At 41.7% G+C, this 17672-nt stretch overlaps 1 protein-coding gene across 1 annotated transcript; it reads right to left on the reverse strand.

The window, feature by feature from the left end:
- Positions 1-707: 707 nt before the first annotated feature.
- armc8 (armadillo repeat containing 8) lies at positions 708-17644 on the reverse strand. Its single transcript, XM_077580333.1, has 22 exons — positions 17378-17644; positions 16305-16381; positions 15228-15299; positions 14453-14595; positions 14273-14370; positions 14094-14186; positions 13918-13998; positions 11713-11788; positions 11410-11500; positions 11282-11342; positions 11005-11205; positions 10835-10930; positions 10344-10426; positions 6712-6793; positions 6477-6563; positions 4846-4938; positions 4595-4744; positions 4338-4433; positions 4157-4252; positions 1939-2011; positions 1704-1797; positions 708-1638 (listed from the first exon to the last, which is right to left on the reverse strand). The coding sequence occupies exons 1-22, from the start codon at positions 17420-17422 to the stop codon at positions 1605-1607; spliced, it is 2022 nt and encodes a 673-aa protein (XP_077436459.1). The 5' UTR covers positions 17423-17644; the 3' UTR covers positions 708-1604.
- Positions 17645-17672: the final 28 nt, after the last annotated feature.

Here is a 17672-nt window from a genome sequence, read left to right on the forward strand (position 1 = left end):
TGCTGCTCCACCCCCGCACCGCCTCTGTGGACGCACGCCCACTTTCTCTGAGACCTCCCTCCATTGGATAATGACAAAAGTAGCCTTTATCAATAAGCATTGTCCAAATTAATTCAAAGCAATCAATTATTCTTCACATTTGCAATGCCAAAGTTTAATCAGATGACAATTGGCTGCCTTCAAATCCATTAACTGAAACTGGTGTAAACTACAAGTAAAACATTTGCGCTAATGAATTTAAATGAAGGGATGGTGTAGTGGATAGTGCGCTCGCCCCGTAAGCAATAGAGTGCGGGTTAACGAACTGCTGTGGTGCCTTTTTTTTTCCCTCCTTTTTTCCTTTAACCTCTCTGCTCCCCACCTCTTCCCCAATTTCTTGCGGCAAAGACCCGTTTTGTTTCAAATGTTTATTTAAGAATTGCTTGCTTGCGTGACCAAACGCAGAGATCTAACAGCCCGTGAAATTTAGAGTCCATTTTAAAAATCGGCTTAAAACCTGTCTGTATGTTTTGTGGGCGTTGCGCGAAGCCGCCGACTCGGACGACGTCATGACAGGGGCGCGGCAGCCACAGGGGGTGAGGCGGGGTTTTACTGAACCGAGCGTTTGACTTCCGGGTAAGAAAAATAGCCACCGAAATAACTCATATTTCATAAGAAATTACATTAAAATACCATGGTGTAGTCCCTTTAAATCAAAGCTGAAAATCTACACTTTAATCACGTTGGTTGTTTTATTTCAGACATGAACTTATCAGAAGAATAAAGAAGCAGCACAAATGAGCTCTTTTGTGGGGACTGCATATATTTTCAGTGAGCACATTCATCCCACCAGAGCATCAGTGAGGTGTGAAATGTCAGTGAACACTCCAGGGGAAGAAGGGGTGGCTAAAGGAAGAAGAACTTAAAACATGACGGCAAATATGTATCACACATAATGCTCATACTTGGCTGCTCTTTAGTGTCCACAAGGAGGAACGAGTCTCAATTGGATCATTTTCTTGTAAGACGCACAAAAGTACGTCTAAGTTTAACATAAATAAGAAAAAGGAGTGAGTATGCCACAGGGTTGAGTGTGTGATAGAACCATACCTTCAACAGGCACACTGAAGACAAACATGAAATATTCATTTCTAAACATGACTGAAAACACAGAGGGCAAAATGGGGGAGGAAAAAAAAAACATTCCAAAAATAGATATTCTTATGCTCATATTTATATATATATATATTTACGAGGTAAGTATACACAAGAATGAAAACATCCACATTTCAAAATAGCTGTTTCCTTTCCCTCTAAAGGTGTCCGTTGATTTGAGGAGAAAAAGAAGGAAAAGCGCTCTCTTCAATTACAAATGTAAAAATAACAGAAAAAAACTTGTCATCCAGTTTTCTCAATAAGTCGAGTCCATGACAAGCAAAATGTCACACCAAAAAGCTCCAAGCTTCACAAAAAATCGTCTCCAAACAGTCAAGGGAAGTCATGTCTTTAGAAGAAAATCGTTTCTTGAAAAGGTGCCTTTGTGCAACTCAAAAAGCTTCCGCCATTCAACCAAACAAAAACAGCAGGCGTCCTCCCCGAGTAATGCTTGTGAAGCCCTCCGGTGGTCATGCCAGGTACTGCTGCATGGCTGTCTTTGCCCTGTTGGGACATCATGTGTTGTTTTATTGTGTTGACGCTAGCTGGAGGTGAGCTGAGGTTCTCACCTGTCGCTGAGGTTGGCGTCACAGGCTTGTGAGAGTTTATGCAACATGTCAACAAAGCCCAACTCCCTCAGCTTGTCCTGGCGCTCCTGAGAACCTATTGCAACAAAGTAGCATGAGGGTGGGTGTGCTTCTTCTAATATTTTACAGAACTACATTTTTTGCAAAGTCATCAAAATTTGTAAGCACTCATTATTGATTGATCCCAATAGGACCCTTGTGGCGTGTGCTGTTTTACCATCTTCCTCGTTCCAAATGAGATTAGAAATGCAGAAGGTGGCGGCGAGCTGCAGTCTCACATTAGAGTGACCCTAAGGGTTACAAATAAGTCAAACACTTCAAAATTTGCAACTGAGCCAGACAATCACTTACCGTTAAGGCCTGCGCACGAGGTGCAAAGGAATTAAGTTCTTTTTGTCTGTATTATTCTTGAGCCAAATGAATCTCATTAAAAGAACCACTTTTACAAAAGGTACACAACAGAAATGGGAGTAAGTCATTGTTTTGCAAGTCACAAGTCTCAAGTCTTTTCCCTCAAGTCCCAAGTCAAGATTGACAAGTCTCAAGCGATTCATAAGTCCTACACTTTGAGTTTCAAGTCCTTTGGAGTCATTTTAACAATATTGTCGATTATTTTATTTCAAGTGAGCATCGAATTAGGAGTGAGGGACTCAGGGAGTGAACCCAGAGTGGTGCAACCAATTGCCGTGTTTGCAATGTGCTACCAGTGAGTTTACAGTCTCATTACCTATGCAGCTAGTAACAATAATTAGCCAATAAACAACTGACGTTATAACGCTTACTTACCGTTCTTTGTGCAACTTCAGATGTTGAACGAAGTTTGAAGTTGTTGCCTCTCTGTCAGTGATCTAATCTTAGACATACTGCAATTCATTTTTTATTGACCACCTCATAGTTTTTGTACCCAAACACCTAGTGATGCAACGGATCACAAAAGTCACGGATCAGATTGTTTTTCAAAAAAATAAATAACATGAAATCAGAATTTATTTTATAAAATACTTTTACCATTAAATTTTAAAAAATATATATAAACTCAAAATGTCTAATATGGCCAATAAAATTTAGGAACACAAACTTTAAATGCAATATAAGACAAGATACAATTATTTTATACATGGTCCATGTATAAAAAAACAAGGTATCCTCCCTTACGTTATATTGCACTTGTAATGCCCTTGACGTTGTGTTCTTAAAATCCAAATGGCCATATTGGACATTTTGAATGTTTTTATTATTTTTTTTAAAGCTAGTATTTTATAAAATAATTATAAATTAAGGCAAAGTTCTATTTATTTATTTTTTCAAATAATTAAAAACACATCCAAGTGCAATTTAAGGCACATTCCCTTTGTTTAAATATGGAGAGTGAATTACAAAGTAGCATAGGTCCACAATATTGAAAATAATAAGAAAAGCAAGCGAGCCAAACAATAGCTGTCAAACTACTGTTGCTAGCCATGCACCCCATGCTAACGCTAACAGCCAGCCACTAGCAACAAACGCCGGAGACTTGTACCGTATCATAAAATGACGGCGTAATTAACTTGCGGTTTCTTCGCGTCCTAAATTAACTATTTAATATACTTATGATAATTGTAGTAGAAAATATGTAATTTCAATAAAACATTCAAAAATGCAAGCCAAAATGTCAAAAGGAAATCAACTAGGCGTTCATGCCACCATGCAGGCAGACTTCAAATTAAAATCCGCCAAGGCTGTTGCATTGGTGTCAATGTATTATTTGGTCAGCTTTATTTTGAAGTTAGCCTTAGCGTAGGCGGCGTGTGTTTGCAGCTTCCCTGACATGTCTGAGTGACAGTGCTGTTGTGCCAGCCCAGCTCGCACAAATACCGAGACGGAACTTAATCATTAACATACATTTAAATTGTTTTGTTTTGGTGGAATAAGCAAGTCTTTTCAAGTTAAAGGGCTCAAGTCCAAGTGAAGTCACCAGTCATTGTTGTTAAAGTCCAAGTCGAGTTGCAAGTCTTTTAACATTTTGCCAAGTCGAGTCTAAAGTCGTCAAATTCATGACTCGAGTCTGACTCGATCAAGTCCAAGTCACATGACTCAAGTCCACACCTCTGGCTAGCCATGTTTATAATGAGTAGACTCAAAAACATGGTCTTAAAACCTCATTCCTGAAAATCACAAAGTATCATTTTAGGACTACATCTGCTGTTTCCAGGCATCCTGTAAAAACAAACTTGCCCAAGAGATTTTGTCTATTACTCCCAAATTTGAACCTTGTATACAAGACAGGTGGGCTACACTACTTTGCATAAAATGTGGGTCATATTTCTTGTGTTTCATGAAATACAAAACTTCAATAGGTCAAAGCTAGACCAAATGTTATGATGAAAGTCCCACCCTGAATGCACCTCCCTACTGCCCGCAGCGTCATTTACCATGATGCATAGAATTAGGCCTACCATGTAGTATTTGATTTTCTGCAGCGTGTCATCATTGGTCATGATGAGTTCCTTGGCCGTGTTGCCATCAGCGATGTTAGCCAGAATGCACAGTGTCTGGTCAATGAAATGGATGAAATACACATCAGTCACAAAAACAGTACATCCCGTAAACATCAAGAAACTTTCAGGCTCCTCTCACCTGCTCTTTGACCTCCACGTTGTGCTCAGCCTCCAGGATGAGCGTGACGGCCTGCATGATCTGCTTTCCATGAGAACTCATGATCTGGTCGATGTGCTGATAGCGAAGAAACATGCTGATGATGCAACATGCTGACTTTGATATGATCATTAGGAAATACAAAAATCGTTTGCTGCTATTAAAAATGTGTTATCGTGACAGGCTTAACGATGGGTCAAAAAAGATGAGTGCCGTCTGAGTGATTTGTGTGCTCTCACAGGGCGCGTTGACAGGAGATTCCGCAGCAAACCGAGCGTCTTCATCAGCACATTGCCGTCAGGATCGGACAGTAGGCGAAAAAGTTGCTCTGTACCCAAACATTGAACGATCTCCACCTTCACCTTCTGGTCTGCCTGGAACGCCATGTTCTGTGTACACGGGCACGGACACACACGTACAGGGTCAACTGTTAATTCAACTGTCTCCAGTGATTTGAGCTTGGAGTGTGTTCCGAGGAGACGTTTCTCACCATTAGGGCCCAGATCCCGTTGACACGAAGTGCAGGACTCTCACTCTGGGTCAGACTGCATAGTAGTTCTATGACGCCTGATTCGAGGATGGGCTGCACATATGCAAACACAACACATGGATATTTGACTACAATTTCACTCAGTGGAGTGTTCGGTGCACACATTCAATCAATTCTAAACGTCCTTCAAAATAACAACCAAACAGCATGGCAGAAGTTAATGTTAAGTTAAGAAGTTAATGCTCCTCCACGCCTGCGCACCTGCCAGGTGCCTCAGGTCAGTAGATCAGACACTACTGGATCGCAGGACTAAGCGGCGTCTCAAAGGGGATCGAGCATTTTCGTCGCTGGTCCCTATCTTTGGAATGAACTCCTGCTATAAACAATACAGGCAAGCCACCTCTCTGTCCATTTTTCTTGGGTTCTAAAATAAACAGTGGCCCGAGCACTATGTGACTATAAGTGCGTTTCCATTACCCTGAGTTTTGTGCAAAAGGCAAGTTGAGCAAAAGCAAGCTGGTAATGGAAACACGTGATTGTAGAAAAAAAACACTCAAATATTGCAAAAAAAAATTACGCTCTCATGAGGTGGTTTTTGAGACGTGTCGAAATAAAAGTATTTCGCAAAAGTGTAATGGAAACACTTTTTGCGCATTCCCTGTAGTCATGTGACCCCCGCCCAGCACGGAGGAAAGGAAGTAGGAAGTACGGAACCACTCGCTTTCGTGTCAGAACATGTCTTTTTAAGAACAAAGCGATTCAGTTATGGAGCCAATGCGTTCTACGCTCGTCCCATATCGTTGCATGAGAAATGGCCGTTGCCCCTGGCAACAAGCAAACGAGCGACATACGGCGTACGTCGTCGTTGAAATCCATCCGTCTGCTCCATAACACAAGTTATAACTGCACGCACACACACACACACACACACACACACACACACACACACACACACACACACACACACACACGCACACACACACACACACACACACACACACACACACACACACACACACACACACACACACACACAAATTTAGCCGAACCCGCCCGATGAGGGGAGGGAGATATTTTTAAAGTAATATTAACGACTCCGGGCGTCTGTCTTCCGTAAACATCATGAGCACCTCCTACAAAACTGCGAGATCCCGCGAGACGGGACATTACGAAGATTGCGCCTCAGAAGCGAAACGTTCTTCAATGGAAACACCGGCAAGTCGAAATTGTACTTTATCGAAATAGTACAATATTGCTTTTATTTTTCTGAAAAACTGCAATGCAAACGCAGCTATTGTTGGGCCACCTGAAGTTCACTGAAGCGGGCCAGTACAAATTTCATACAGGAATACGAGAAAAACCCATATGATCTTGAATTTTTAATAGTCAATATTTTAAGTTATATCCAATGATATAACTCAGTCATCATTGTTTTTTTTAAACAAAAGAAAAAAAGTGAAAAAGTTGCAATATTTTCTTACAGGTTTAAATAATGCAGCAGAATAAGCTAAATAAGGAAAACGTATCGCATTATATCATGACCCAAAAGTGCCACCACCCAAATAGTAATAATATAAGGCTTATCGTAAGACCCTGAAGAGCGTTTTGAAAAGTACAAGGTGTGTGTTTACCTCTTTACTGGGTGAGAACTCCAGCAGTAGGTTGCATAGTGTGGAAGACGCCATGACCAAGACTTCATCAGGTGCGTTTTGCAACAGCTGCATTTAAATAAGGACAACCAGCAGATAGAAAAAGTATCAAGTTATAAATAAAAATCATTTGTTGAATTGCTGCAATTCCTCCAAATGGAGCCAAATTATATGACATTTTCTTATGGATTCAAATTCAATAATTGCTTCCATTAACCTTCATGAGGGGTTTCCACACAGCGTGATCGTGGAAGCTTGTCCTCAGTTGCTGCACCGACCGAGAGAGACTATGTAGACATCTGGAACAAGAACATGATACAGTACGCAGTTATTAATTAATACAGAAAAGAGAATTATAATTTCTTCTTCTTCTTTTCCTTTCGCCACAGCAAATCAGTTGCCTCCACCTAACCCTGTCCTCTGCATCCTCTTCTCTCACACCAACCTTTATGTCCTCTTTAACTCCATTCATAAACTTCCTCTTTGGTCTTCCTCTAGACCTTCTGCCTGGCATTTGGAAACTCAGCATCCTTCTGACAATATACTCAACATCTCTCCTCTGGACATGTCCAAACCATCTCATTCTGGCCTCTCTGACTTTATCTCCACAGCCTCTAACATGTGCTGTCCCTCTGATGTACTCATGATGTACCTCAGCATCTTCATCTCTGCCACCTCCATCTCTGCCTCCTGTCTTTTCCTCAGTGGCACTGTCTCCAGACATCACTGTTCTCACCACAGTTTTATAAACCTTTCCTTTCATTTTAGCTGAAACTCTTCTATCACACATCACACCTGACACTTTTCTCCACCGTTCCAGCCTGCCTGCACAGGCTTCTTCACTTCTTTTCCACACTCTCCATTGCTCTGGACTGTTTACCCTAAATACTTAAACTCCTCCACCTTTGTGGTCTCTTCTCCCTGTAACCTCACTCTTCCACTTGGGTCCCTCCCATTCACACACAGATACTCCGTCTTTTTATGACTAACCTTCATTCCCCTCCTTTCCAGGGCAAACCTCCACGCATCTAGCTTCTCCTCCACCTGTTCCCTGCTCTCACTCCAGATCACAATGTCATCTGCAAACATCATAGTCCATGGAGATTCCTGTCTAACCTCGTCTGTCATCCTGTCCATTACCATAGCGAACAAGAAGGGGCTCAGAGCTGATCCCTGATGTTATCCCACCTCCACTTTGAACTCCTCCGTCACACCTACAACACACCTCACCAATGTCTTACAGTCTTCATACATATCCTGCACCACTTCAACATACTTCTCTGCTACTCCAGACTTCCTCATACAAAACCACAGTTCCTCTCTGGGCACCCTGTCATAAGCTTTCTCCAGATCTACAAAGACATAATGAAGCTCATTCTGACCATCTCTGTACTTCTCTATCAACATCCTCAAAGCAAATACTGCATCTGTGATACTCTTTTTGGCATGAAACCATAGTGTTGCTCACAAATGTTCACCTCTGCCCTCAGTCTAGCTTCAACTACTCTTTCCCATAGCTTTAGTGTGGCTCATCAGCTTTATTCGTCTGTCGTTGCCACAACTCTGCATGTCTCCCTTGTTCTTAAAAATGGGCACCAGCACACTTCTCCTCCATTCCTCAAGCATCTTTTCACTATCTAAGATCCTGTTGAACATCCCAGTCAGAAATTCTACTGCTACCTCTCCTAAACACTCCCATACCTCCACAGGTATATCATCAGGGCCAAGTGCCTTTCCACACTTCATCCTTTTCAATGCCCTTCTCACTTCATCCTTACTAATCTTTGCTACTTCCTGGTCCACAACAGTCACCTCTTCTACTCTTCGTTCTCTCTCATTTTCCTCAATCATCAACTCTTCAAAGTACTCTTGTCATCTTCCCATCACACTACTGGCATCTGTCAACACACTTCCATCTTATCTTTTATTACCCTAACCTGCTGCACGTCCTTCCCATCTCTGTCTCTTTCCCTTGCCAACCTGTATAGATCAGTCTCTCCCTCCTTACTGTCCAACCTAGCATACAAGTCATCATTGTTTGGCCTTTGCCACTTCTACTTTCACCCTACGCTGCATTTCCCTGTAATCCTGTCTACTTTCTTCAGTCCTCTCAGTGTCCCATTTCTTCTTAGCTAACCACTTTCTCTGGATCCACTTCTGCATCTCCTCATTCCACCACCAAGTCTACTTATCTCCTTTCCTTCCAGATAACACATCAAGGACTGTCCTACCCGTCTCCCTGATCACATTTGCTGTAGTTGTCCAGTCATCTGGAAGCACATCCTTCTCAACTCCTTCCTGAAAGTCATACAACACCCTTCCTTTTTCAGCTTCCACCATTTTGTCCTCTGCTCTGCCTTTGCCGTCTTTGTTTTCCTCACCACCAGTCATCCTGCACACTACCATCCTATGCTGTCTGGGTACACTCTCACCTACCACTACTTTTCAGTCGCTGATCTCCTTCAGATGACACCGTCTACACAAGATGTAAACTACCTGTGTACTCCTATCTCCACTCTTGTTGGTCACCCTATGTTCCTGCCTCTTCTAGAAGAAAGTATTCACGATAGCCATTTCCATTCTTTTTGCAAAGTCAACCACCATCTGTCCTTCTGCGTTCCTCTCCTGGATACCAAACTTGCCCATCACCTCCTCATCACCCGTTTCCTGCACCAATGTGTCCATTGAAGTCTGCACCAATGACAACTCTCTCACTTCTAGGGATGCTCTGCATCATTTCATCATGGTCCAACCAAAAGTTTTCCTTCCCCAGCTCACATTCTACCTGTGGCGCATACCCACTACTAACATTGATCATCACACCTTCGATTCCTAGCTTCAGGCTCATCGCTCTATCTGACACTCTTTTTACCTCCAGGACGTTTCTAACAAACTCCTCCACAATAACTCCACCTTCCTCCTCTGCATCATGTCAACCAGCTTTCTACCTTTTCCTGTCATAATTCCAACATTCATTTTGTCATTATCAAGAGAACAGGATTTATTCCCACGTTGTCAAGTACAATTTAAAAGTCCAGACTTCATTTGTTCTGTTTACAGTGGCATCAGATCACCATCCATCCATCCGGGGTCAGGTTACGGGGGCAGCAGCTTTTGGAGGGAAGCTCTCTCCAGCCACTTAGACCAGCTCTTCCGACGGGATCCCAAGGCGTTCCCAGGCAAGCCGGGAGACATAGTCTCTCCAGCGTGTCCTGGGTCGTCCCCGGGGCCTCCCGCCAGATCACCATCAGGGAAAACCCCCCAAAAACCACACACACACACACACACACACACACACACACATTCACTGGAGACATTAGAGGGGCATTTCCTACATCGAACGACCCATAAAGGGATGCAATTCAGAATGCAAGCAATATTTTCAGAATATTTTTTACCTTTAGAACAGTTATTTATGTATTTGAACCCTTGTATAACAGTTACAAAAAACGTTATGCCTGTATGCTTTAATGATCTCCACAGATGATATATTCAAGAGTAAAAATTAAGGGGAAAGTCAAGTCCCCAAAAAAATTTCCTGAGCAACTGTGATGTCAATTTCAGTGGACAATAAGTGGAAAAATGGCCGCCCACTGAGATGTATAAAAATGGGTGGATTTTGCTACTTAACTCATATTCCACAAACACAATATTAATCAGAATGCCATGTTTATACTAGTGGGGGTGCATACAACATATTGTAAAGTTTTGGGTTGATTTCCACTTCAAATTTTTAATCTTGAATATCACCTCTGGAGATCTACAGGTTCTACCTACCTGCCACCCAAATGAGGATGGATCAAACAACTTCGCAGTCCAACAATTATACATGTTCAAATATGTCCTCACCTGACAGCCGCCAAGCGAACTTTAATGCTGGACTCTGACAGGCCGCTGACTATCCTGTCCATCATGTTCTCTGTCTCTGTGATCTTGACAAAGACACACAAGGGTAAAGAATTAATACACACGCATACAAATATTCAATTAAAGCTTATGGGTAGGGACTGCACCCTGCCGCAAATATAAAAAATCTGCACATAATCTATTTTTATTTTTTATTTTTAACAGCGGCCTTTTTTTATAGATACCACAAGCATGCTGAAAGGAACTAATTTTGTCTAAATTAAACTCAACATAGTTTGTTGGCACAAAGATACCACAAAATGGTGGTTTTATCCAAATTAAGATCCTCAATCTACTACATTATAGCTCCTTACCACCAATTTGGTATGTAGTCAGGTAATGTAGTCATACTTTGGAAAACAAATGAGAGTATTTGTGAATGCTGAAGCATGTGTGGCGGCCGATTGTATTTAGAAACAGCATGAATGGAAAACCTTCTTGCGGATGTCCTCGTCATTGGAGCCCAGCGAGGCATACAGTTTGAAAGCCGCTTGCCTCAGCTCATGTGCGTGCTTAAGGTCGTGGTCCAACTGCACAGACAGCAAATAGTCAAATACTAACATCATGTCAAACGTGGGTAAAAGTCCCAACTATAGCGACCAACCCTCTTGATGTCGGCGATGGCCGACACGGAGCTGGGGTACTTGAAGTAGTCGGCCAACATGGCCACCAGGTGGTCTGTGGTGCTGGCGATCCGTTGCAACTCCACATCGGGCTCCATGAGGAAGGCCAGCGTCTCGGCTCCCTCCACCCGCTCCTCCAGCAGGTGGTCCTTGCTGCACATGCGCACCAGGCACGGCAGTGTCTGCACCAGCAGCAAAGGCACAAAGTCATACACGTATACTTCAAAACGTATCAACGAACAAAAATTAAAACAGCACCTTTAGGACAATGCAGCTGTCATCCGTCCTGATGGCGCCTGCACGACACATGTACGTGAGACTGCAGCAGAAAGAGCGCATGTCAAAAATGATGACAGCAAAATTTTACAAAGCCACAATCCGCTCACCATTTGGCTGCCGTTAGCTGCATTTCAATGGACTGATCCCTTTGCATCATTCGGACAAATACCTGAGAGAGCAGCTCACCTTCCACCAGCACTGCAAGCACACACATGTTTTTTCAAGGTGACGATTTCTGGTAAAAGCTGGGTACACAAGCAGGCTGATTTTTTATTTTTTTTTTACATAGTAATTTTTTTTTTAAATGCGAGTAAAAAGAAAAGAAAAAAATAGTCTACATTTACATTTGACTTGATTGTGTCTATATGTGTGTACCCCACTTAACGAGTACTACAGACTAAAACACTCACCATTCACCAACATCATGGACACCTGACTGTTCTCATAGGCCAGCACTGAGAAACATTTTAATGCCTGCATACGCACCTGGAAGGACAATATGGAAGTTAACTTCTGTATTTGGTCAGCGTGATATTCAAGCTAACGTTCATAGGTGGTTTTAATGACCCTATTGAAATCAGTCATGTTGAAATTTAAAATTTTAGGGGTGTAAATATCTCCAAGCAAGACGATTCGATACGCATCTTGATACATAAGGTGCGATCCGATACAAGAACGGTTCGATTTTAAAATGGAACGATTCAGTTCGGTAGGATTACAATTCGATTGGTTCAATTCGGTGTAGCGCTGCAATGATTATTTGATTACTCAACAATTAGTCAAATTAATTTACAATTATTTTGATACTACATTAATCATTTGAATATAGTTTATTTTAAATTGATCTAAATCTCGTAATTTGCACATTTGCAAACAACTTGCTTTTGTTTTGTAAAACAGTGATCAACATGTTCACATATGTAATGTTCTGACATGTTACAGAACAAATTAGTAACTTTTAAAATGCTGTTTTAACATGCATCTGCCTAATAAAATACTCCACTCGTAAGTCATAACTACTACTGAATATCTTTTTCAAAGAGCCATCTTACTAAATGTAAACTTCTTGTTTTAGTTATCATCACCATGCATCATGATCAGTCAGTCTGGCCCTTCAACACTACTATGGATTAGGTCGTCCGATGCAGTGTTTCCCAACCAGGGGTATGTGTGCAAATTGGAGGGGGTAAATAAAAAACTCAGGTGACTGATGAAAATAAAACTTAACTGCAATACTATCACTTTTAGTATTATTCTTGATCAGTGTTTTGTTTAATGCCTGTTTAAAGGGGACTACTGAAAAGGCGCTCCAATTTTTGGTGGTAAATGTGATAAGAATTATATATAAAAAAGGCAGGTTTATTCTTTATTTTTTGATTCATTGACATACCAACAACTAGAATGAAGGATGGAAGGCTAGTAGTTGATTAGTATTGTAAACAGAGTTTGTTACACATATAAGCCGCAGGTGTTTTTAATGTAACCACACCGGGTTCCCGCTACTTTCTTTTCCATAATGAGGCCGCAAATTGTTTCGCTCTTGTTCTCTCTCCTATTGGATTTGGGCTCACTTGGTTTGTTTTGCTCTGCCTGACGCTCTTGCGCTTCCTTTAGTGTGTGCCCCCTTGTGATCTGATGGATAAGATGCACCTTTGTATTAGCCGCAGGGTCGAATGCAAGTTAAAAAAGTAGTGGCTTGTAGTACAGAAATTACTGTAAGTAAAAAAAAAAAAAAGAGAGAAAAAAAGTGATTTCACACCAATCATTCTTAATGTATGTCAGCTTTTATCGATTTATATAAAACCTACATTATTTAGATATTTGCAATTATTAACATTTAATGCATTGATGGACTTTTTTTCTAAGTTTGAAATGTCCAAGTGCATTTGAACGCACCCTAATGGCTCTTCGAACACTGTCATCGTTTACGCTCCAGTTAGTGGCTAATTGCTAATGCCGGAGAATTGTGCCGTATCATACTACATACTAATTAACTCGCAGTTTCTTAGCGTCCTTATTTAGCAGTTAAATATGATTCCGGGATGGCGTTGTATTGAGTAGTAGTCGAAGAGGACGAGTCAAGCTATTTCCTTGAGCTGCGACGCCCACCACGTGCTGTGAAGATTTCAAACTGCAAGCAACAAGTCAATTAGATTGATGTCAAAGTATTAGTTGGAAGGCTTTTATTTTGGCTGCGCCAACTGGACTGTTTTGTTTCTTTTTAGCAGCTGTATCAGCGACGTAAAACCGATTTATAACGTCTTGACCGGGCCATCAGCCGGTTCAAGCTATTTTTAGACCAATTCATTAGTTCGTCTGCCGGTGCACTCGCATCGTTTAAATCAAAACCGGATTTCTGGTTCAAATCGTTTTTTTTGTTACACCCCTAAAAATGTTATATAATAGTCATGTCTGATACTACTTTTTTTCAGATTGATATCAGTACTCAACTCATAAGTGCTCACCGATACCAAGTAACCAATACCACTAGCACTTATGATAGAGGGAATTTCTAATAAACCAATGAACAATAATTTTAAGGAAGGACCTTTCGTTTATTACTTAATTATGGATGTAGTAAATTCAAAAGGAAACCATAAACAAAACAAACTTACCTTAAAAGAGGGCGATATTAGCAAAGGGGCGATGCTCTGAATGGCGCCGTGGTTAAACAGAACTGTTTGGTGCTCTGGAGTCTGAACACAAACCACCAACACATCAATCAAAAATGTCTTGTCTTGGCTGTTTCCTTGAGTCTTCAGATCCCCTGTGAGCCAATACCAACAAATACCTTACAACAGTGGGAGAAGATCTGCGTCGTGTACTCCTGCGTCCTATGTGAGTGGCTCAGCAGAGACATTAAATGGGGGATCACAGTGGGATCCTGCAGGTAATAAAAAAAAAAAAGTTTTGGGTTGTTTTGGGTGTGGGGGTTAACGTTTTGGCTCAAAAAGTAGTAAGTAATCCTACAGTGTATAGCAGCTGTACTGGAGTGACGGGACTGATGAAGACCGTTCTGAGACAACGAAGACAAGCCTCGATGAAAATCAGGTCAGGACACAAGAGACCTGCAAGCGACAAAAAAGACGTTCACCACTGACGATGATGACGACGACATTCCTCTACATCGGAGGGCACTTGTGCCCTAACCTTGAAGAAGGGCGGGGATGATGTGGCAGTCCACCAGGGACTTGATATTGTTCTCTGTGCCCATGGCTAGGCTGCCCAGCACCACCGCACATTCTGTCCTCAGCTCCAGGCTTGAGGAGCTCTGCTGCAGAAGGTACAGTAACCTAGGCACACACACAAATATACTTTAAAGGCTTCTGTTTGACTTAATACTCAATATTTTCAGAAATGTGGACATGACTAATGACAACAATGCAAATGGTGGTTGTCAGTATTATGTTTGTAATAAACCAATCTGTGTCAAAATCTGTAAAGACTTCAACGAGTTCTGATTAATTTATTGGAGCCAAATACAGTCACCTCAACACAAGTGAATGGAAGAGTTGGCCGGAGACCCCCGGTTCAAGATGGTGGGAGTTCTGCACTCCTCAACCAGCCAAGGCTCCCTCTAGTGGTTATTTATCTCTATGTGTACGTTTGTTAGCCAGAGCTAGACTTAAGTGTAAATCTGTGATAGCAAAGGCACAACACGGAAATATGAGCACCAGTTTCTGCCTGTTGATAGCGCCAGAGTGCCACTACACAACAGCGGCCAATTCTGGAACTAACAGACTTTGACAACCGCTGGACACTATGTTTTGTCCGTTAAATCTAAAATCCATTAAATCGAGGTTCAACAGTAATTGGCTTATGTTAGTGCTTGGTCTTTCAGATGTTATGTTTTGCTTTTTAATAAGAATGGTACAAGAACAGAAGAGGAGGAATAAAATTAAAAGGTGAAAAGAGGGGCGCGTACCTTGGCACTGCTCCCAGGACGATCAAATTGGCTTTCTGCTTATTGTTGCCAATTACGGCATTCTTCATGTCACTGTGGAGCCAAACACAATGTACAAGGAGATGAGCGCATGACAACAGTGTTAATTGAGATTTTACGTTGGTTAGACTTGTTTTGATGGACAGGAAAAGACACAAGCAAAATGTAAAAACACATGTACGCTATGCAATTGTGCAACGTGTTTTTGTTGCATGAGTATGATCATTAATACGTTTCCTGTGTTCTGCAAGCGGGCCAAACATTATCAAATGGCAGGAGGCTGGTGGAAAAGTACAGATGACTGGAGGGTGTAACCAGAGCCAGTCTCTTCTCTTCAGAGGTTAAAAATAAAAACGGAAAGCAAATTCACACTGAGAAATTTAGTTCTGAAACACAACATTATTGGAGGTTCCAAAAGCAAGAAAAATAGCAACTTAATTAATCTTTGAATTCTACTTTAAGGGCTTTTCGAACATGATGTCGAATAGTCGCTAATCGTGTATTTTTGCTTGAGAAGGACGCAGAGAAGAATGTGGATGAAATTGGTTTGTCACCTTAATTGATTTAAATTAATTCATTTTCCAAACCACTTATACCCACTAGGATCATGGGCATGCTGGAGCCTATCCCAGCTATCTTTGGGGGGCAGGCGAGGTACACCTTGACCTGGTTCCCAGCCAATCGCAGTAATTTAATTTGTCTTTTGAATTTATAAAAGCTCTGCTTTGGTAAGTGAGGTAAACCCAAAAGAGACTGAGAACGCCAGGCTTAAGCAGGATTTTCAAAAAATATTTTCAGCCACACTCGCAAAGAGTGGTAGCTGGAGCAATCGCACGCGAAGAGGTTAGTGATTATTTGCAAACACGGCATTTCCCAACATGCAAATGTTCTACAAACCATTAGATTTTGTTGTATTTACTGTAGGCTTACTACTTAATGACATTAAAAGCGACTAGTCAAATCATCTCGACTTTCATAATATTAGTATTGACTTAATCAAGTCATGCAACCAGTAGTTTGAATTAAAACTCCACATTTGTTGACAGGAATTGAACATACATGACTCCCTGCAGCACATTCTGTGGGTCGGGGTCGAACAGTCGGTCCACATAATGGCGACTCGTGGCAGTGACTTCCTACAATGGAACAAGAAAACACACAAATGAATAGTACCAAGCCAGCTCCATATTTTTTTTCCAAAATTTTGTGTCACAACTACAGTCTAAGCAAGGCTTTGTGTACTTTTTTTTTAGTACTTTTAAATACAGTATTACTTTTTTGTACATGAACCACAGCCCTAAAGCTGCCAACCCCTTATTTAACAGCTCTAGTAGTTGTGCACCCAGCAACTGCATGTGACTCTCAAAATGTAGTTTTTGTCAGTGACTGCCAGAACGATCCACGCGACGTCGTCACAGCGCCAAGTGCAGCGTTACAATCACTGATACCAGCTCCCTTGCATAATCATTCATAACAAGGGTTATTATGAGATTTTGGTTGGTGGCAACTAACCTATTGCTAGGCTTGCAAATGGTTAGCGTAGAAAGGAGCACCTGTCACCTGGTAATATATATTACTTGTATTTATTTATTTATTGCACAATACGTTTCATTATCATGGATCGTTAGCTGGTTTCGGTATAAAGTGGGGTGCAACGGCGGGTAGTTGAAGGGATACATAGCTTATCCGTGCAATGGGTAACCAAATGTTCAATATGTTTTAGTTAATAGAAACAGTTGTTACTAACTCGTAGCAGGTTAGCCGCTAACTCATTCCGGGCGACACTGACAGCTCGTCAAATGCTCGTTCCGCTTCACATTAGTCAACCGGGCGTGAAGACATAGTTGATCGCAGTTTTAACTTCACGTGTTCTCATCGTTCCCGCCTGTCCGTGCGAGCAAAATGTTTGAAACGAGTGCTCACTTTCTGGTAAACGCCACAATAGGCGGACCGCTAACATCGCTACATGTTGCAGAGCCATTGACTTAGCCTTTGTGCTAACAAGGGGCATACAGTCGTTCTAGTTTAACAACAACGTATTTATGCCAACTAGTTGATCTTCATAAATTACAACAGAAAGGGGCACAGTGGCAATAAAAACTACCATTTGAATTGATAAGAATGACACTCACAGACAGCACACTGACGCGGAGAGGGGCCTCCAACAAGCACGCCATCTCACGTCCCCCGATCGAGCGCCCCAATCGGCGCAACACTTTGCAGACACTCCGCCCCCCAGAGCAGCTTTAGGCGGCCTCTTTAAAAGAAATGCAGTTAAATGAATCAAGTCTTAGTTTGTACTTTTAATTGTTTTAAATGTGAGGTGTATCGCCCAGCGGCACAAATCTGGGCTTCAAAGTAACACCGCTAACTTGGCGTGCTGTCTGACAGGCAGTCAGTGGATTTGTCAGTCAAGTAAACATAAGC

Source organism: Vanacampus margaritifer, chromosome 11 (genome assembly GCF_051991255.1).
Source record: "Vanacampus margaritifer isolate UIUO_Vmar chromosome 11, RoL_Vmar_1.0, whole genome shotgun sequence".
NCBI lineage: Eukaryota > Metazoa > Chordata > Actinopteri > Syngnathiformes > Syngnathidae > Vanacampus > Vanacampus margaritifer.